This window comes from Trichoplusia ni, chromosome 16, assembly GCF_003590095.1.
Source record: "Trichoplusia ni isolate ovarian cell line Hi5 chromosome 16, tn1, whole genome shotgun sequence".
Classification (NCBI taxonomy): domain Eukaryota; kingdom Metazoa; phylum Arthropoda; class Insecta; order Lepidoptera; family Noctuidae; genus Trichoplusia; species Trichoplusia ni.
In genome coordinates, this window is record NC_039493.1 from 8050786 (window position 1) to 8074192 (window position 23407).

At 33.6% G+C, this 23407-nt stretch overlaps 1 protein-coding gene across 1 annotated transcript in view; it reads left to right on the forward strand.

Annotated features, from left to right (window-relative positions):
- LOC113501932 (solute carrier family 12 member 6) overlaps positions 1–23407 on the forward strand; it is a 390722-nt gene that overhangs the window by 69577 nt on the left and 297738 nt on the right. The window contains exon 3 of the mRNA XM_026883251.1: positions 11797–11829. Within this exon, the coding sequence (XP_026739052.1) occupies positions 11797–11829 (33 nt within the window). The remainder of the gene's footprint in view (positions 1–11796; positions 11830–23407) is intronic.

Here is a 23407-nt window from a genome sequence, read left to right on the forward strand (position 1 = left end):
CATGTAATAGAATACGTTCAGTCAACTTATGTTCATAAAGGAACGACAAATTATCTGGTTAGTGTCGTGTGTGGGTTTTAGTGTTTTATTTTGAGTATTTGATAAGGGAAACATAATTAGGACATTTTAATTACTTACGTATCTGACTCTGAATAAACTTTGGACAATATTTTTGGTGAAGAGAACATCTGAAATCAATACACCCTATATATTTAGCCGCAATTTGACTTTCAGACAAATGCCTGATTTTGACTAAGTACTTTCTGAAACTGGCAGACAGTAAGACTTAAGGACGACGGTTTGAAAGTGACTGATTTATTAAGTATTTGACTTCAAGACTACCAGGCTTGTTACTTAGAAATTTGAAGGTTTTTAATAAATATTCCCTTCTAGCAAATATTTTCAATAAATAAAATTATGAAGCGTTTGACTTCAGACGTCAATTCAAATAATTTCCATTAATTAGACTGAGATCAATATTTGAAAACCTTTCGTCTGTAACGAAAGATAGAATTATTATCATTTAAGAGAAAACAAGTGAATTAATTTTGACATTTAACTATTTTGAAATGAAACTACATTTCGAAACCTTTGCAGGTATCATGTTCACGGGCAGACTGAGATGGTCTTCGTCTTGACAGAAGATGTTGCTCGTGCTACCTTCATATTTTAATTAATTATTTGTGGTCCGACCTACGCAGTATGAGCTCACTGTCATTAGTCACGATCTCAACGGTTTTGTTTAAATTTTGTAGGTCGGAACGAGTTTCATGAATTTTAAGGACGAGTAACTTTTTGCTTGCCTGATGGAGGATCTTGGCGCTCCCTCGTATGTCTTTCTTAGGTGATATCTTGAGACACGTTGGGATGAGATTGTGGTCACGGCATAAAGATGTTGTATATCTTGCGCGCTTAGTCTTGAGATCTTCCAACCGGCGTATTTTGTTTGCTATGTCTTTTTGTATTTTGTTTGTTACATAGTGGTTTCTTAGGTTTACGCGAATGTTAGACATTGAAATGAAACTACTTTTACGGATATCATCGCGGTTTAATTTTAGATTTTAGTGCCCGACGTTTCGACGATTTAACTATTTTTCCGTTCGAATTTGGAATACGAATGGTGTCAGGAGCGACGTCACGATTTTAAGGGAGATCTTATTTATTTATTTATTATTATTTATTTTTTTGATGGGCTTATAAAACCTTAATCTTTTTTTAACTTGTTGAAAGCAACAATCTGCGTATTTGTCTAAAATTAAATCGTCAAATTGCTTCTACAAGATAACCTAGGGTAGGTTTGTGTAGAGAGATATTATGGTTTAACCGCAGGACTTTAATACGAAACTAAACAACATAACAAAAAGCAGGCACGTGTAACTTTCCCACACTTTTTTCCATACAACGTAATACAATAGATAAATTCAATAGATATTACAATCTGCGAACACCAAAATTATCAGCAATACCAAAAGCTAACATTATCAACGTTGACAGCACTTACACTGATGACGTCACAGCAAACACACGTGGTGAACTATCAAGCGGACAAACAGACGGGCAAACAGACAGTCAAACATACAAGCATTTGACTAATCGAGCGGGCTTGTTTGCCCAATCCGATTGAATGCAATTACCGAACGGAAATAATGTCATCACATGCATAGCAACTGTGTGACTGTGTTTGTAGCTTCAGGTCAGTGGAACGCATCTGGTGTTTGTAAATTTTAAATCACCTTTTGTTTGTAAATGGTGATTTGTATTTCGTAACTAGGATCGACATTGACTTAGGAAGATAGTCCAATTAATGTTAGCTTTTCGATGACAATGCTTTGCTCGAGCTTTTTCTATAATTTTTAACCTTTAAATCACGAAGTAAATTTATTGATTGAACCTAAATTAAAATCGTTGAGATTGATATAAATGAAAAAATACAGATCAAACAGAGACAACAAATTGCAAAGGCCTTTTGTTAATTCTTCGTTGATTGATATATTACAATAACTTTCATCAGCCTTTTTCCTCCTACTGCTGGGCATAGCCCCCCCCTCCCCCCACATCTCGTGCCCATTTGACGTTCCTCATCCAGACAACCGACGCTTCATTAGCTTTTTATTATTTTCACAATAACATAGTTCTAATAAAACATGAGTTAAATGTGTTTAAAAGCCTTTAACGTCAACGCGTCTGATGAAATCAACGAAATAGGACTTAGCACATTTATTCTGTACAAGACAGATTTTCTACCTTAGACAAACTCTGTGTAATTCCAGTACGGATGTTTTATTACTTCAGTACTTGTTAATGGCTAAGATAGATAGATACAATTTGTTGCAAAATTAATTCTATAAACACTCTCAGGGAGACTGCTGACATTTATTACTTTGGATAATTAATTTACCTCTGTATATTACTTTTGTGAACTTAGTAATCTTGAGATTCAGGTGAAGGATAAATTGTTCTTGAAATCTCTAAATGTAGTCTAACGTTTATTCAAATAAAGGAAAATATAGCTTTGGTTTTTGTCTTAGACTAAATTCTAACAAGTGATAACTCAAAATACCCACGCATAAATTGAAAGTAGTTTTACATAGCTGCAATCGTCCATCATTTATGAGCATACGTCAGTCTTATTGAATGATATCTCAAATATTAAAATCGTAGTCAAAGAGAGATTTAGTATAATAAAGGAAGTCACTTAAACATGGTACCTGAAAAAACAGGTAATTTACGAGAGAATATTCTATTCTTTCATAAAATAACGTTTCTTGCCCATCTAACTATATGGTAGATAGTAACCCTAACCATACAAACAACTGTTCCCTATTTAATAAAATACATAACAATTATTTGAACTAGCTCTCACTTGTCTCTCTAACACCCATAACCTCTGTCTCATACTGGGCAATGTAGTTTCAAGCTACATCATTTTTCTCAGGCTTCAACCGTTATAGCAATTTGTCCCCGAACCATGTACCAACTTATTTCTCAAAATGTTGCAAAAAAGCACAAAAGCGAAAGGAGGTTCCGACTCCAAGTCAATTCTTATCCCGTTCGGAGAATCGTATAGTTCAAACGAAATGTACAAGCGAAAACGACGCTTTGATATGTGTTTTTTGGATCGTCAGACAAAGAATGGCACATTGGCTTGCTATATTTGAAGTTACTTTCTTACTACGTGATGTTTTTTGTTCGTTTAGTATTGTAGCCTTCTTTATGGGCCCATAGTGTGAATAAGAATATGAAAGTGATTTTAAGCAGTTTGGTATGGGTCTAGATTGTTTTAAGGAAAACTACCTGCCGATAAGAAGTTTCCCTTATACTGAGGGTTTTATTATAACTAGGTTTTTTTTCAGTAATAAGAATAAACGAAATTATAGCATTACTAGATAAAATGTGGGACAGCATATGACATTTCTCATGCTTATAAAAAGGTCCCTTTTCTTCACCTGAAGTTCGGAAAGTGGAGAGTTATATTAAACTCTTTCCAATAGTCTTGGCACCTCGTCCCAACACCAAACAAATGAAGGTTAAAGGTGAACATTTTCATTAATATTGACACTCCTTTATTACTTAGACTTTTGGTTTCGCGTTACACGGAAATGTTTTTCTTCTACAACCAATAAAAACGCTTCGAAAGAAAGTAAGTGGCAGGTGAAAATAAAACCAATGTTTTCTAAGTGTAATTACGCAAATAAATAAAACGTTATTAACAAAAATGTAATTAATTCTTTACAACGATGATAAATAACAACTTAAAATACTGGAATTTTCTGACAGTTACTATCTATCTTAATATTTACTCCCATTAATTAATTATATAATGCAAACATTCGTCCAAAATTGACCACTTCGGTGTTGTATTAACCTGTAATACCAAGTATTACAGTTGCCAAATATATGTAAATCCCATTTTACGTTCATGAAACGACCCTTACATCCAAAATTTAATTTCTAAACTAATGTAGTGCACCTCGCTTAAATTGGATACGTCAGCAGAGGGAAATTAGCTTATACGATGTCCGTGCTGTTGGATTTCCACTGCCCAAACGGATTGAAGTTAATATGGACTCATGGCACCGTTAGCGAATTGAAAATGCTTTGACGTAAATAAATATACTGACATGAATTCGATCTTTAGGATTTAAATTATTTGCTTAAACTTTTTAACTATGTACTGGTTCTAATGCAAAACTACATAATGGGCTTGCCCTGCTTAGCTACACAAGGTCATTCAAAAGTCTTAAAGACATATACACAAGAAAATAAAAGAAAATATAAAAATATGATAAGTTCACAACAAATTTCAACAAACAAGAGTTGAAAAATGACAATACGTGCAAAAATTGTTGTCTGCATTTTGCTTTAGAGCTGAAAATTTTAAACCCCCAGGGCAGAACCGTGAAGTCACCACTCAAATTGACTGCCATCAAAAGCGGAAACGAGCTGAAAGCGGAAGAGACGAAACACTCTTTTGAAATTAGAAAATAATAAAAGAAAGGTGTCAAGATTTCTTTCATAGGGAAAATAAATAAAAAGAAGCATTGTGGTGTCGTTATGAGAGATGTCGTTTGTAGTATTAATATTTATATTTGTAATAAGGAGGTTTTATTGAAAAAGAAATGGCAAATAGCCAAAATCTTCTTTAAGTGTTCTAGAGCGTCTTAAATATACTCGTATTTCGGGATTCTATTATTGAGTACTAAATAATTTATTTTAGTATTGGAAAGTAGAATATGAAACTCTCAAACCTTTTTCTTTCATTCCAAACCATAAAATAGTACCAACTTTCTGGCCAAGCCGACTGATACACAATAGTTGCTTATTGAGGCTTTAAGCCTTCAGAAGAATAGTCACGATACCTAAAACGGTTACCCCCTATATCACACTACAGGGTGCCCCAAAAATGACAGTTCCTCAAAGTATTTTGTGATGGGCGTTCTTGTTGGAAGTATGTGTTTAATATCTATGTGCCCCGCTTTCGGGCGTAATAAATCTGTCACTAAATGCCTCAACGCCGCCTCTAATGCCTTTCCATACGTGGAAGCGTTTGAATCATGTCGTACGCTAAATGGGATAGTATTTATTTGAACTGTGCAGGAGAATTAGATTCACCAAAGCTGTATTGAATAAGTGTTGCTCCTATGAATATCTCTCCTCTTTACTTCCAATCGTAATTGATAGTACAGGTTGGCTACATAGAGTTATATTACTGAAAAACACGTTCTTCTCCGTCAGAGCCATTTACGTGCACCTAAATATTATATTTGAAGTCAGTTTAGTACACATTTTCTGAAAAAATATTGGCTTAGGGTAAGCAGCAATGTTCGTTTAATAAAATATACGTATTTTTATGAAACTTTTATTTTTTAGGCTATATCCAAACGGAAATTACAAAAAAAGAAATTAATAATCACAGCTGTTGACATTATGAGGGTGGACCGCTAAATCGAAAATTGAAGATTAAATTAAAGTAATCCTTACCCAAATCTATCTTAAGCCAAATAAGAAAAAGCCAACACAATGTATTCTGATTTCTATAGTCTGCGAATGCATACTCGTGAAAATAATGGCATCCACAAAAGGCCCCTCATTTACTATATCTCCGAGGTATAATCTCACGAAAACGATTTCAGATGATTCCGGTCGTCGATTTACAAGAAGGACTTTGAACTTTTTAATCTTTTGGCAAAAAAACGTTTGGTTATTAGAAAATACTTATGATTTGATTTAGGAAAATTGTTAAGTGGCAGTCGATTACTGTACTTTTATTATAAATGTTCTTCGACCTTATTTTCATACTAGCTGTACCCGCGGGCCCGCCAGCGACAAATCGATAATGATCCCATGGAAAATTAAATTAGGATAAAAACTATCCTATGTGTTAATCCTTCTAATAAACTATGTGTGTTAAAGAGAAAACATCCATACATCGATACATACAAATTTTTGCGTTTATAATATTCAGTGGGATAATTAACATTAGGTACATTTAAAAGTTTACTTTGCTCTATTTTATCGATAACACAATTTGTTTGTGTGGACCGGCACTAATGTAAAGCACAGCGTTTTTGCCATTTAGTACCGCAAAGATAAAAGATAAACACGTTGATTTACAGCAGCTGATTCACTTAAACCGTTTTTTGGAAAGAATATTACTCTTTTAGTATCTACTTAAACACGATGATTCAGTATAATGTGTATCCATCCCTCTCCTTTTAATTTCGTATCATTTTTCCGCAATATGTGCGATATTTGAATCTTTTGAATGTAAATTGATTTCTAATCCTACCAGATTACGTTTCCATTTTAGATTTCAATTACATTGCTAATACAGTTTTTGTTTTTCCAATTTCGAAGAATACAAATATTAAATTGAAGAATTGCGTAATTGTTTCTTATTCATTTTGTTTTCCAGTATAAGAAAGATTATTAGGTAATGTTTTGATTTCGTCTATTTTTACGTTTATTAAAATAGAACATAACATTTATATTAGTAAATCTGTCATGGGTTGCACATACCTACATAGCGAAAACACAAATAATATCTCATATCGTTTAAAGGACTGTAGCTATATAAATTCTATTTGTAACCATTTCTAAATGGTAACATTAAACACTCAAAGAATATAACTGTGTATCTCGCAACCACAGAGTAAATTACTGAAAGAACATCAAAGCCGAAACACTCGTAAAGCACAGAAGGTTCCCAGTACAATGTATGTGCGGCACTTGCCAACAATATGTCAAAGGGAATATTTAAAAGTTTGCTGTAACCAACCCTGCGGCCAGTTTGGATCGCTTGCTCTGACAAAAGCATTGTAACAATCGAAATCTTCTCCCGACGGCTCAATGGGAATTCGATGATTGATTTCCCAAAAAAGTAACTTTATAAAAATTTGGTACTTTCAAACGCTCTACCTTCATTTGTTTGAACGATTATGAAATTATTTTTTCCGTCTTATTTTATAAAAGGGCTTTCTGCTTTTGCCACTTGATAGTAGTAATAGCCTGAGCGTGAGTAATGTGAGTATGCCAAAACCTGAGGGTTTGAAATGTTTTTGTAATGATGTCATAAATTGGTTGGTAGCAATGAGTTACTGCGATCCCCCATTGTCTATGTAATTCGTATCGACCCTACTGACTTGAAAAGACCACATAAGACGAGACTGATAAGACCTCAATTCATTCTATACACTCACGATTCCCGCGAAGGATAAGGTTTAGTATGTTTCGAGAATGCTTGTTTGGGTGTGTTTGCGCATGTGACTTTAATGTTGATGTAACTCCTGTGACACAAGGATTATATTCCAAAGAGCGGGAGTTGTTTAAAAAATCCAAGAGTTTATCTACCTTTTTCAATATTCCTTGGTAGATATTGTTCATATCGCGGTAGATGTAACACATTGTGCATTGGACGTCATTCGAATGGTTTACTTCATGCGGCTGGCAGTTGTTTACGAACTATCTCGTATTGAACAAATTGGGAGATTACAATAGTTGTTGGTTTTACATAAAGCAGCTGTTGAAGACTGTCTTAAGGCGAATAATGATTTATGATATTGAATACTAATGTATTCAATACCATAAATCATATTAGTCTTTCACAGGACTTAAGTCATTACGGTTCTGATGATTACTACAGGATTCAGGTTATGATATAGGCAGGCATGTAACAAAAATACAATTTTAAGCTATTTAATTGTATTTAAACACCCTTACACATATGTATTCAGCAAAAGCCAGTTTATTTAACCAGTTTTCTCCGAACTCTTCCTATGAAAAATAAAACTTCATCACAATAATTAATCTTGCGTTAAATCTAGAAATTTCGACACAGCGACATGGCTTTCACCTAGCTAGCACGACGTTCTTCAAAGTTATAAGACGTAATATCGGATTTTGGCTTCAACACGAACGTTAATTACAAATTTACGAGCAGAGCATCGTAACCGAAGCTAATAGGACCAACTATTAGGAGAAAACCGCAGCTCCTCAAACAACCATGTTGGCTGCACGGGATTGTTCTCAAAGGAAGGATCTAGTAGTAAATGTAGACAATAGTGAAGATGAACAATGAGCAAAAGTAAACAGTGAAGAATTGTCGTCATAACATATAATGCGTTGTGACGGTTATGTAGAAGACGTATAGACAACTGTAATGTTATTCAATCGAGACACATGTATACAGAGGATTGCAGTATATTTTATACGAGTACGTTTTTGCCTTGCCTGATCCGTACTGGGTTTCTGTGCTTCACCGAACTATTTGTGAAGGATTTACAAGCCATAATCAGAATTTGATTTGACATTTTTTTACAATGTAGTATGTAGTCATTACGTGACATGTGCTCACAGTCGTTATTGCTGGATGACTAGTATTTATTGTACAAAAGCAGGCAAAGGAGTCTTCAAGTATAAGTTAGAGCATTGACCAGTGAAAATATTTTCAGACTAATATAATTACATAGAAACTTAAAGTAAAATACGTAAAAAATATATTTTTTAAGTATTAGTAGGTTTAGTTTGACTAACGTGCATGTAAATGATTTTCTGCAATGATAAAATACAGTCATTATTTAGCGCGAATGATAAAAATCTGTTACAGCGTTTGATCGAAGGACTAACTACTGGTACACCGCTACTCTGCACTTAACTTCTAATAGGATATTTTAACAGGTTAATATAACAAATCCTATTTCCTCAATCCTTAAATAAACGGATATTGTTATAATCTGTTTAATCATAAAGACAGCTTTGTTACAAACAATTGCCGATCAAATACCCAATCTACAAAGAGATCAAAGTCGGTTTAATATTAAACTTTACTTTGTTAAGGGGTCGTTGTGGTTAGAAATTCTAAGAGTTGATTTCCGCAAGTCCGTCTGGCGATGTTATCAAAACCTTTGGCGCTATCGTGATAAACTTAAGGGTAGAGTGAACTTTGAGAGGACGAAAGAGGTTTCAAAGACAGGACGTAAGACTTTTTGGTCAATAGACCGATTGAACGAATACTTACTTTTGTTACTATGATGTTACATATTTTTGGATATAAGTAACGGTAAATAATATATATTTTTCAGCTATTGAAACAAGGATAATTGCTTGTTTGTATTATTTATTTTTACTACTGACTTAGTTCTAGGATACAACAAAGTTGAGAATATATTGAGAAAAGATAAAAGTCGAAAAATAACAAGCAAGGGCGTAAAATAACGAATGTAGGTACTGGAGTTTATGACTCCTGTCCTCAAATGGTGTCCAAGTTCGGAATCGATAGAAAGACGGGTGGAATACTGAAACATATATCAATGCTTTTCACATACTTTTTAAGACTTGTTCTGTTCTATTCTTGATGATATTATAGCTATTAATTATTCAATTCATTGGTATTATTTGCTTTTACTAGTATCCGGGGTAATCGTAGTCAGACCTTTGCGAGTGAACTTTGAGCCACACTATCAACGAAGTTACTGTAAGAAAATGCGAAAAATATCTAAGAAAGATACGATAGAGTGCAGGTATACAAAGCGCCAACAATGGCTTGGTTTATCTTATACATCCACAGAATTTCCATTTTCTATTTTCCGATATATTCTCTACTAGCTGTTGCCCGCGACTTTGTCCGCGTGGTTAGGTTAGATATAAGTTATAATTTATACCTGCCTTCTATCTATCTATCTGCCTTCTATCTATCTTATAGGATTCAGTCAGCGTTTGCAATGTAAGCGCAAAAAATGTGTTGTTTTACGACCTCACATTAGAAACCTCAAAAATTGTAGCCTATGTGTTATTCTGATGTATAAGCTATATTGTGGTAAAGTTTCATTCAAATCCATTCAGTAGTTTTTACGTGAAAGAGTAACAAACATCCATACATCCATACTTAGAAACAGTCGCCTTTATAATAGTAGTAGGATTGCATAAAATATACATTCGATGCATCGTCTGCAGCTTTTCGTAATACTTTGCTAAACATACATAAACTTGTGATCATTATGGTCATAGCTGGTAGTTTTAGAGTACCTGAGTACATACATGAAATTAAATGGAGTGTAAATTTCAGTGTGTAAAAATAATATAATCCATGAAATGAAATACGAAAGGGCAAACATACAGGAGGACGGATAGACCGAAGAACGGACAAACAGATGGAGGTTTCGTTTTTTTTCTAAATGGTACTCTACCACTAACGCCACTTACATGCCTTATTGCACGAGTACGACATAATATAAGACAAGAGTTATAATTGTAGATATTCTTTTTTCCTACATAAAAAGGTAGCAAAACTGCCCAGCCAAGCAAGCACAATAAAGTATTTAGTTTTTGTAGTTAAAACTATGGACATGCAGAGTTACAAACTTAACTGTAAATCAGATTTGGTAACTTGTTGTCAGTACGAGTCTTGTAGCGAAGACCACATTGCTTACTAACTTTCAACATTTTACATGTGAACAAAACCGCTTGGCAGAGTGAATTCAAAATTAAATTAAAAGCGCCAAATGCCACGTACAAACCGCAGTACATATTTACTTGATTGGAACCACGCCATTAACAAGTATCGCTCATTGACAGTTTTCCGCAAGGTTATTTTAGGAACCCAATGGTTGGTAATCATAAAGCATGGAAATTGCCTCGTGGTGGACCGATCTAAAACATTTCAATACACTCTTTGACCAAAAGCTTTTGATCGATTCACCAGTCTATTGAGAACTAATATAGAAAAAACAATGACTTCAACAATTGCCAAAAAATATTTTCGCTTCAATAAAAAATAATGATGTGCTTTGGATGGAAGTAAGAGTAACAAAACTCGAGTAAAATCCAATTTAGGTATAAAGGACACAAAGAAAGCTAGTGTAAGAATTTGTCTCACATTTTATCCCAAAAAAATGTTCTGTCAATCTAAAAGGACAGTACCTCTAATGTTCCTAAAAATATCCGCAAAGTATGATAAATAACCATCCTTAAAGGCATAATAAAAACGTTACACACGCCAAGAGAAGTAATGAAATAAAAAAAGGTATTTCGCCGTTTAAAATAAGAACAGGGTACATAACTCATAGACCCGTCACGCACAAGATGGATGGACCTTAGACCCTGTCCCTAATGTTTACCCATACTGATGGTCTTAAATTACGGTAAACCTTTTTGTGGATGGGGTAAGTGTTAGATCGGTGTTAGTGTTATTGGAGTGCAGTGTGACTTGAATGGGATTCGGTGTACTGTCGATGAACCTCTTGCAATAATTATTACTAGCCTGGAATGTCCCACTGCTGGGCAAAGGCCTCCCCACTCTTCCTCCACTTATCTCTGTCATGAGCCGCGAGTGACCAGTTCGGTAAGAACGAATAAAGGTCATCGCGCCATCTCCGTCCGCAATAATGCTATTGAAAAAAATCTGAGAACAAATTGAGATGAATTGAATTCGTGTAAAATGAGATATACGAAATTATTTAAAGTTTACAGTTCGTGCTAGGGACACTGAGTATATTGAAGTGTATTATAATGAGCAAATGTTTCTATTCTGAGGTCATAATTTCTTGTAGACAATTTTCAGGTTAGGCTAAAAATATTTGAAAGTTCCTCATAGAAAAGAATACGAATTTTATTAATGAAAAGAAGAGTGCACTGTTATATTATTCTGTCATATGTAAAAACGATCCTAATTGTCTGAATATAAAAAAGCTGTCGTTAAATCAATATTTTATGACAGTAAAACTCTACAATCAACGAAAGGAACGAAAGAAGGGAAGAATACTCTATACACTGTGATTGACGCATTTCTTTTGTTTTCAGAACGCGCAGAAATCATTCCAGTACCTCAACGTGGTGAGATTTTGTCAAAAATTTTGAATAACAAAACTAATTACTAACAATATAACAAGTGTGTGTCCTTTACTAACTTTCTTAACACTATTAACTAAATATCTTTGTGTGATAAGGTAAAAATTAGCTAAACTAACCCGCTTACTATAAATCTGAATTTAGACAAGTCTATTGCCGTGTGTTGTGTACAAGCGACAGAGTGCTACGAATATTGTAGATCGGCATCTTACTTACGCAACGACATCAGTCCCACTATAAGACCTCTTTTATATTGTGTAGGTACTATTTTAGACCATGTAATAAAAAATTGTTCCAAAAATACTTCTCAACTCATCATCAATTTCTTGGAGGCTCAAATTTTCTCCATTTTCCTCTATCTTGGGTCAACTTAAATAAAATATAAAAACAAAAAGAAAGTCCCCAAATGAAGTAATCTCTGGTTCTTTGTTACGTGATAATTATGTTTTGAGAAGTTTTTTTTGAAATGCAAATTATTTATCGTTGTTCCAGCATTTACAAGATGGACCTTTGTAAATGATGTTCGCATTCAAAAGTTTTGTTTTGGAGGCAAAAGTGAAAATACGATTTCTTTATACGCTGTTATTGTTTCAATTTACAAATGTTTTAAGGAGTACTTTTTCGATATCTTATCAGATACTAGCTGACCCAGAAAACGTTGTTTTGCCTAATAAATTATTTCTAGTTGTGTGTATTTTTTAATACCATATTATAAAAAAATAAAAACAAACAATTTCGTCCAAATAATAAAATATTTATTTGTTAATGTGAGCAACTCTTATCACTCAGGGGTATAAAAAATAGATGTTAGTCGATTCTCAGACCTACTGTATATGCATATAAAATTTTTTTAAAATCGGTTAAGCCGTTTCGGAGGAGTACGGTAACTAACATCGTGGCACGGGAATTTTATATATTAGATAAAATCTTAGGACCTTTCGAGTAGAATGTAACATTTTTTATTATATTTCAGTTTACTGGCCATACAGATAACCGCATGTAGTTAAATTTAAAACAAGTACTATAAACTGTAAGGACAAGACAAGCTGCGCTCAGAGTTCTAAACTCCGAAGTTAAATGGCATCTTACCTTAATGAAACGTTTCAGCTGAAAACTCAACTAGTTTGGATTGTAACTACAAAAGTTTCAGGATAATTGTAATTGTGCGCTGCCTTTTAACTCATCTGTTGGATTTTATGCTATTTAGAACTGTCACAGAGTTGGATTAAAAATTAAATCTTTTTATTTACTTTTAAAAGGAGAGTAGGATTTTACCAAGTTTTATGGCTGAAGACTACATCGAATTTGGAAACTGATAAAAGTGAAAATATGGAATCATTAGTGACTCAACTGAGAAAACGTTATACAAACAGACCTCATAGGCCAGTTTTACCAGTTTCACATAAACTCCATGTTCCAGTTTTACATTAAGCAACGCCTGCAATTATTCCATAGCTTGAATAATTATTGAGCAAGATAAATTTGGACACCTCTGTATTTTTACAAAATCTTCTGAAAGTCCATATCAGAAATAAATTGTTTTGCAACTTTTAGAAAAGGGATAAACTACTAGTCAAACTGATAGAAAACTTCCATGGGAAGATAAGGATTTGATAACTGTATTTCCTATATTGTTTTTATTTATAACAGTTTCGGTTCGAAAAAAAGAGGCAGTGAAACTATTTCATGCTTTTTATTATTTATATTATGACAACAAAAGAGTTCGTCAATTTATTCTAAAGATAGTCGTCACACAAATGTACAAAAATAGTTAAGGTCACTCCAAAACTTTAGGAAACAAAACATTTTGATAAACATCAAAACTTCTAGTTTTTCCCCAGAAGAATTCGAGACTTTTCTTTGAGACGGCCAGACTTTGAAATCATTAGAAGTGACAAAAAAGGTTGAAGTCATCACAGCAAACTCACTGAGCTCGACGTAGAGCAGTTATGTGATCTACGACTGCTTGTCTTGAGTCTAGGTGTCTTGGTGCAAGTAACTTAAATTTTTCGAGTAGTTTAAAAGTGGAACAAACGATGTTCAGTGGAAGTGACATAACAGTACCCACACATCAGTAACTAACCCACATAAGCGTCATAACATAAGATCGTTTAGAACATGATTTCGGTTCGCTGCCAGTTGGACGCTAGGTGCCCCAACAGACTTTATCTACCGTCTGGCGACCCCAACGGGCTGATGGCACAATGCCAAAGCTGTCGTGTGCATGCCGGGGTGGACGTCAAATTATACATTTCGCTGGATAAGGACAATCGTATTGGTACCGTAACGCACGCGTATTATACTCCCTTTAAGACGAAGCCTTGCCTTCGCTTAATTAATGTGCTATCAAGCCCAATACGTTTAGGTAATTTAAATGGCTTCAGAGGGTCACAGGGTATTCAATCGTGTTGATTGATTAGCTTGAATAACATAAATAGTTTAATATCAAGGAGTCATATCACCAAAATCTGAAGTAAGTAATATGTTTATATCCTGAATTCCAAAAAGTTTTTATAAAAAGTTCCTAAATAGTTCTAATAATGGAACACTTAAATGCCAATTAACCGTATCTTGATGTACTCTTATCTTCGTCAATGTATAAACTCAAGGCAATTTTAGTGACGTTATTTTCCAAGACATTAAGCTGTAACTTCGAACATCTAGTCGAGCTCGTTTCGCACTCAGCGTCTAAATAAATTCCTAAGTACTATCAATAAATGTCGACGACCATTCAGCCCAGTTCAGATGAATGAGCGAACTAACTAGTGCATTCAATGAACCATTGCGTTATAAATTTACAACTAATAATATTGATAATAACGTCGATTTTTAGATTTATAATGGGTTTTATTAAATGAAAATTGGCAAATAGCAACACCACGCATTGATAATTTAAATTTTAATGATTCGATATAGTAATCTCATGATTAGTTAATTGAAGCCATTGTGTCGCTTATTTTGCTAAATAAAATCATCATCAATCATCATTCTTCTTCTTAAAATGTTACTTATAAAAAATATTGTATCAAATAATTATTTATTATTTAAGAACAAGTCTTTTATTTTTTAACGCTGCAATTAAATGTAAACTATTCAATTCATGTTATTTTTTTACCGACTTCAAAAAAAGGAGGAGGTTCTCAATTCGACTGTATTTTTTTTTAAATGTTTTTTACCTCGTAACTTGCGATTGGGTGAACCGATTTTCATGATTCTTTTTTTATTTGAAAGCTTGTGCTTCCCGTGTGGTCCCATTATCACCATTTCAATATCTGATGACGGGATCTTGTAGAAATCGGGGGAACTCTTCAATAAATAACAGCAGATTTCGAAAAAAAATAATTTTCAAGGGCACTTATAAAGTTTTACAAAAAACGCAATACTGAAACTAATTTGAAGTCGGTTTTTTCTCTCAATCTAGTTGCATTAAAATATATGTTTACTAAGGTACATACATAAATGCCGTCTGGTTGGTGCCTTATAATTGGCGAGACTAACGCACCGAGTGCTGGAAGTAATTGCTTCTTATGACTAGCTCCCCAGTACCTACTGGCGTATTCAGTACTTTAAAGTATCGTAAATATAAAAGTAATAGCATTAAATATATAAGAACAGAATAAATTTATTATATGAGGAGGATATATACTTGAAGCTGCTTTTTTAAGCTCCCAGTAAACTCTTTCTAAATCCTTACATATTTTTTTTCTCCAATTATGTAACGAATTTTAAATATTACATTATAAAATCATCTATTTAAAATATAAACGTAAAATCTATACATTGAATAAATATACGTCACAACTCCTTATTTCCATGACGTTGCATTGAGATGAAGCACCTTTTGTAAGACAATGCAATCATAGCACGATTTACATATAAATTGGGTTATCCTCACCTTGGTATAGATACAGTTCGATTCATAACTAAAGGACAATGCTTCGTGAAATTAACTGAAACTAAATTAGATACCTTTTGTGTGAATAGTTGTATAGTATACTAGCAGTCCCATCAAACTTTTTTTGAATGAGTTTTAGGGATTAAAAACAAATATAGAGCTATGTAGAATAGATTTTGTCCTATTCTTAAACCTACCCAATATGCACACAAAATTTCATGAGAATTGGTCGAGCCGTTTTGGAGGAATTCAATTTTGTACACCGTATCACGAGAATTTCCTATATTTGCGATTTTTCCTTATCTTATCTTTATTTTATGACATCTTAGTGAAACTTAAAGTGATTTACATGATACTAATAGCTGTACAGTTATTATAAATTTAGACATTGTTTAGATTATAATAACTTACGAGGAGGTGGACGCATATTACAATATTGAACTTTATAAGAAGGTAAGTAGGAAGGAAAATAAGACATTTTAGAGAACTTTTTGTATGAAACCGTTTCATTTCTATTTTGTCATCTTCGATTCGTTTGACGTACAGTATAACTAGCAGCTTTTAACGCGATGATCAAATAAAACAGCAAAGGAAGGGTGGAGGATTCTGTTTGAGTAAAGCTGATTTATCGAACATTGTGATTGGACGCGGACGAAAGCGGATTTTGTTTCTCTTTTTTTAGCCATTTTAGGATTCAAGTAAAGATAGGCTTCATTGATAAGTACCTATACTTTACTGTTTATTCAGTACTTATAAGATTACAGGTTCCAGTGGCTGAACATTTCTAAGATTACATATTCCTTTTATTGTTGGTAGTATATTTTGGGTTCAATTAGTAGATATATTGGGTATTTAATGCACTCGTGTCGAAACGTTTACGCGTCTATAATGCACATATGAAAATGCGATACTTATATTTCTTATTTTTGTAATTTTCTTGAAGAAAAAACTTCATGAGAAGAGGCCCGGTCCTTTTGAAGATTACACATCGACACTGGTCCAGAATGTAGAGGTCTTGAACTTTAATCTAAAATGTGATCTATATTCTTATATTGAACTATTGCATACTGTGTGTGTAAGCATAATTAGTCTATTTTGCTATAAGATGGTATATGGACCAATTTCTAAGATTTTCCGGATACCTATGGCTCCTGCCAAATGCCTATCACAATATGCCATTTTTTTATTGGCTTCAGTGACTCCCTTTATCCTTACTAGTTAAATTGTACTTAAATAATTGTACCAAGTATATAAACGGATTCTTAAACTACAGACTAGTTATTTGTATTATTTTAAGTTACTCTCTTGCTATAACACGCTACGTTTTCTCAAATAATATTACAGAACGTCTTCTAATAATCCGATAAACAGTGTATATTTATTTTGCAGAAGCAATATAACTTGTATAATATTTGCTCGCATTCCTTATTGGATAAGCGTTTGTCCCGTCCATAAATACTTGTTTTAAATTTAGGTGTCGTTGTGTAAGTGGTTTGAATGTTTGTGGAAACATCCGTGGTATGAAGATTACACTTTTATAAAAAAACGCGTCAAGCGCGTGTTGGAAAAAAATATTTTGGCTGAAATAGTCTTAGTTATATCGGCAACAGAAATACATTATGAGTGTGAAATTTCAACTGTATAACTATCGCGGTTCGTTACATACAACCCGGACTCAGACGGTCAGACAGACAAACAGACAGCAGAATCGTTGCCGTTGGTTCCGTTTTACCCTTTCGGCCCTGATCCCTAAATTCACTTTTTCAGAGATATTACAAACTCAAAACATTGCACGTCTCTTTATTGACCATTTCTATACATTTAGATTTCTACTTCGTCACTACCCTTGAACAATGTCACTCGCCCAGACTCATAATTGCTTTCACAAAATCCGTGACTCCGCACATTTTTTAGAACAGTGTCCCTAATATTTATTTAGGGCTTCGAGGTTTTATATGTTTGTTCAATATCCAGTCTATATTCTACCGTTTCTGAAATTATGAGTAAACGTTTTTTTCATTATACTTACTTTTGCTTGAGTTTTCGATCATGCAAATGTCGATAACGCAAAGTCTGAATGTGATACCTCTTTCGAAATTGTTATAGAAAATAAATAATATTGTATTTTATTTGTATTCATCACGAGATGCGGTAATGGGTTGACCTGACAAACAAATGTGTACAGAACTGATTTTGATCTGAAAAATAAACAATTAAAGTTCCGATTTAAAATGTTTTAACATAATGCAATAGAGAGAGGTGTAGAAGATGCAATACGAATTAAACATCACTCAGCTATTGAAAGCTCGGATAACTAATCAATATTCCAGGAAAACCTCAAATACTGTAGAAATATTGATAAAAAATAAAGAATATAAAAGTGGCTAGAGCTCGGCACATCACTACGAGCGCGCTTGTAAATTGATTAAAGATTGATTTACGAAAGTACAGTCGATATCAACGATGAATTCTATAATTTCTGTAACTATTCTTATAACTGTAAAATGTCTAAGCTTACTCGTAGGTCGAAAGCTATGTGAATGATGTTAATTAAAAACAAACTTCTATCTTCCTTTTGTGTAGTTCATACTCGAAATCACAACTTTAAAAATAGCTTCCATTACACATATATAATCCTATATATACCTAGTTCTATTATGTTACGGCCTTTATTAAAAAAAGAAATAATGAAAAAAAATCATACTTACTGTTAGTACTTCAGGTGTTACCTTAGTTCATGTTAGACACCCACGTTACATAATATAGGTATAATATGATAATGTCAAGGTTGGGTCTCAAAAGAAAAAATAATTGTATTGCGAAACACTAACAATTATCTAGTTGCTTACTTTTTTATTCTCAAATTATATGTCAGGTACAAACGCCTTATTCTGCTAACATAAAGAATTTCGGTTTATATTGTCAAACAACAATTTTTTTTTTTATTGTGCTTTATAATAAGTCTACACAATTATAGTATATAATATTATACAAATAAAATATATAAAAAACGCGTGGCGGTAATGTTTTTTCTAACGCGGATAAAGAAGTTTCACTGCAATAAGTTTAAATATAACAATACATAATATTACGTACAATACACATAAAAATACGTTGTCATTTTTTATTGAATAACAGTTTAGTTCTTGACTGTACGTGCCGCAATCGAGTCTGATTCGGTGTTCACCAGTTATGGTATTGGATTTGACGTTAATTCGATTATGTAATACCAGGATTTTGCGATGCAAAATTGATAATATCGATGTACAATACCTATTATTTGGTTTCGCGAATCTCGATATCAAATTGAAGGATCCCAAAATTGGAAACGAGGGTTACCTAAGTTCTTATTAACAATGGAACCAATAAGCCGGTAACCTTATATATATTTATTAAAAAGTTCCCGAGTGACCTGAGTAGTCATATCAATAATATTATTAGTTTCCGTTACTATTGTAATAACAAATAGTATTATAACTTCTTTCTTTTCCTTTTTGGTGAGGAATTTAATCCTTTTGTCGCATAAGTTTCACAAACATTCAGGTCACATGCATAAAGACCACCAGACTTAGGACCAAACCCATGAGACTTATGTATACGTGAAGACAAAAAACAATAATTAAATGTGACACCATTTTCGGCCGTAGTTAACCGAGATGAACATTTAAAATACATTTTTATTGAGATAATATCATCCGAGCTATACCCGTGGGATGACTCGCATTTTTATTGTGCGCTCGGATGAAATTGCAGAAAAACACAAATAAATGGCTGTATAAAATATTAATGTTGTAAATTCTTAATACCCACATTTTTACCTTATGTCTGAGGGTCCCTTGTCAGTCTGTCTGGTCGTCATCAGAATGCATCTCATGGACGGAACAGAGCCAGGCAGTTGAAATTTTCACGAATGATGTCTGTCTATTGCCGCTATAACAACAAATATAAAAATAGTCAGGTATTGCAACGGTTGTTGCGGTCACATTTCTTTTTCTTGTAAACATTTATTTTGATTTGCTTATTTGTACGGAATCCTGAGTGTCGCGAGTCCGACTCTCATCTGGCTGACTTTTATCACTATCAGTTTACGGAAAGCTGAAGGAAATAGCTATAGGCTCTAATTTTTTTACAGTAAAAACTCTTTGTTTATGAGAGTACCGTATATAGAGATAAATTTTCTTCACTAGTAAGGAAGTATTCTACAGCAAAAATATCACAACTATTAAAAAAGTTAAATGTTAATTTTAAAAGCATAGACGTCACTTGAAGCAGCTTCACATTTTCACAAAAGAACACTCATCTCTTGAAGCATACAATTAGATCGTAAAAGTCAAAGACCAGGCAAAGAAAGAAAACAAGTCAATGAAAAACATACTTTATAATTGAACACTACATACTCTACTGACTTCTACCCAAACTATTCTTTAGTCAAAAGTACTTGCACACAATCCACAAGTTGTGGTCAGCCGAACTCCACATAACACTAAACTCGCTCGTTCATTTAAATTGGACGTTAACGAACTTTGCCATTCCTGATTAGTGTTCGGAGAAGAATCCTTTTAATTTTCCTTTCGAGATAAACTTTTTGAGTTATTCCAGACTTTGTTGTAATTCGTCGATTTCTGGAATTTCTGACTGAAGACTGAACTGACTAAACAGCTGGTCTAATTAATTTTGTTGTTCTGTTTTATAATGCTAGCCTTGAAATACATATAATTCACGTTTATTGATTTGAAGAAGTAGGTGTGCATAATTCTGATGTGGACTGTCTCCCCTTTTCAACGTGATTAGTATAGTCGCTTCTTCTACATACTCGTAACGTGTATTCTTTTAAAGGTTCATGAACTTACCGATAAACGATTTCCTTCTTTCTCAGTCCGATCTATCATTTAATTAAATCAAATGTATAAAATTACTTATACATTTAAGGCTGATATTGTAATCACTTATGTAAATATGAACATTCAAAAGCAAATTTTCTTCGCAATCGAATTTCTTAATTGGTGTTCTTAACTTTGCAGCTTCGGCTCGTAATTTGAAAGCGATCAAAGTAAGAAGCCCTTAGGCTGCTCAAGTTAAGTTTGTGTTTTTCTTAAAAGTTGAAAAGTTTATAAATTAGGCTTCAAAACTTTTCTTTAACATCTATTGTAATTTTTGCGCTGTAAGCTGCATTTCATGGAGACTCGAAATTAAAGGTTGCTGAAAACTTTTCTCTCGAGTAAACATTAATTTATGTTAATTTGAGGCCTTAACTAATTGTTTTTTCCTTCGCATTAGACAGAAGTAAATATTTGCTATTTTTTTATTAACGGTTTCCTCATTAACCATATTAATCTTTGCGTCATGGGTTTCACAAACATTCATCCACTTGAACAAAAATACCCAGTCCCAGGCAATCGTGGATCACACGAACGCTTAACCACTCCGCTACCAGTGCAGCTATTTAAATAATTTAGAAAATAGCATCTTTTAATATTCTACTGTGTGAATGCTTCTTTAACTGACAAAAAAAAGTTTTATACCACATTGAAATAAATACTTTTTGGAGATACAACTTTTACATAGGCCTAACTTCGTTACCTTAACATATAGGGCTTTATATAGTTACCAGCGGTAATCGAACTTCCGCAGCACTCATGATATGGGTACTGTTACAAACAAGTGCTAACTTGCTCCAAGTTATTAATCAAGTTTCTGTGCGGGCAACGCTTAATGTAACTAATGTAGTCGGCGGCTGTGAAATTAAATTTTGTTACGTATTAGGGCTAACCTCTAGCACAGTGGGGTATTGGATTAGTACCTACACAAGAAAATTAGCTTTTAAAGCCTTTTATATTATTGGAATGGTTGCTAATTGCCTTTTATCCAAGACGATCCATCCAAAGCACGACACGGTGCTAAAAAAGGGTAGGATGTAGGGATACTTTTTAGGAGACGTAGAGCCAGTAACGGACAATGCTGGACTGAGTTTGATGGTTGCTGAAAATATATATTAAAGGAGAGAACTATAATTACTTTTGGTACATTTATACAATATCTTTTAACTTTGTGCAAGGTAAATGATGTTGCTAACATCATTTACCTTGCACAATACCTGTCTTCTTTGTCACCCTCACAATCATTTAGCCTGTTATGCTTCCATTTCCATTTCTTCTGTACTTACCCCATTAATTGTAGTTCCAACCCAAAACTGTCCTCAACCCGACCATTCAAACTTAAGGCATGATAAATTGTTTCAAGATTAACACATATGCACCTGAAAGACAATATACAGTTGGACCTCTAAAGCTGAGGATTAAGGAGGGTCGCACTTCGGAGGCTATGATTGATGAGTACTAAGCTACGGAGGCTCTCCCGGGAGAATACAGTTTTAGTTAGAGTGGTTAAGGAGACGTCGGAAATTGATTTTGGAGTTCTGGAATTGAAAGTAGTTCGGGTAATAATTAATGTCAAGGTGATATAGTTTAATTGATGAATTGATGGGAATGGAATAGATGTTAAATATTCGTACCTTGAATTAAATAAGGTACGTATATTTAATGTTGCTTGTGTTGAGGTTGTTCGGGAGTCTACCTTTGTAGCATAGCTGCAAATTGTTCGTAAAAACGTTGTTGAATTTGTACGTAAAATAGTGCCTCTATCACGAAGTTAGAGCTACTAATAAATATTGTACTGTTTAATTTATGATTGCAATTAGGATACGGTTTTTTTGGTATATTGAAGCGCATGGAAGAAAGACTTCAAATTATCATTTCTCAATATATTTTTTTCCAAAATACTTACTTCAGATGAATCACGATTATATTATTGTTTAATAAACGCCATCAGCAATTTCAAGGAAAACAAAATATTCCCAGAAACACTAAGCTCCAAAACCAGCATTGCTATTTCTAGGACAATATCTAGCCTAATTACCTGAATCTTCCCTTTGACAAAGGATTCTCAGAACTGCTGACTGCTCTGGAGGTTACAAGGCAAGATTGCAGTCTATTGTTTCTTTGACCCACTTAGCACGAGCCGAAGATAGGGATTGCATGAAATACAACACTGCATACAACGGAACGGGAATTATGTTACTCCTGTTGAAGTTGCTAGTACTTTTCCATGCGGCGTTAATTGGATGTCTGTTATTGTATCTCAATTGTATTGAGAATCACTTGAGAGTATTGAATTGAAATCTCTCTGGAAGAGTTTGTATAATGTTTGAAGTGTTTGTTAAGTTGTTGTTTTTTTAGTAGTGTTTTGTTGATTTTACTCTTAGCCATATTGTGAAGCACATAATTGTGTTACAGTAACGTAATAAAATGGAAAATCTGTATTGCTTAATTTATAAGTAATTGAATTTTAAATAGGTAACTTTTAATTTTCCCACATTTTTAAGCACTCCCTTTGCTTGTTTGTTTCTTTGTCATTCCGGTTTGATGATGAAATTTGAGGCACTTCCTTATAAGCGACTAGGCTGATATTTTCAGGGTAGCGGGAAACCTTATGACAATGCACAACTTTACACGGTTGGAGTGATTTTGATAAAATTTGAATGCAGTGTCATTTAAAAACGTGGGGTTTTAGATTTTTTATAAATGTCTTAAACATCTTAGTTCCTCTTTTAGAATTAGATTTAAATTCATAGTACTTAACACGTTCGGTGCGGTATCGGGTTGATTGTAC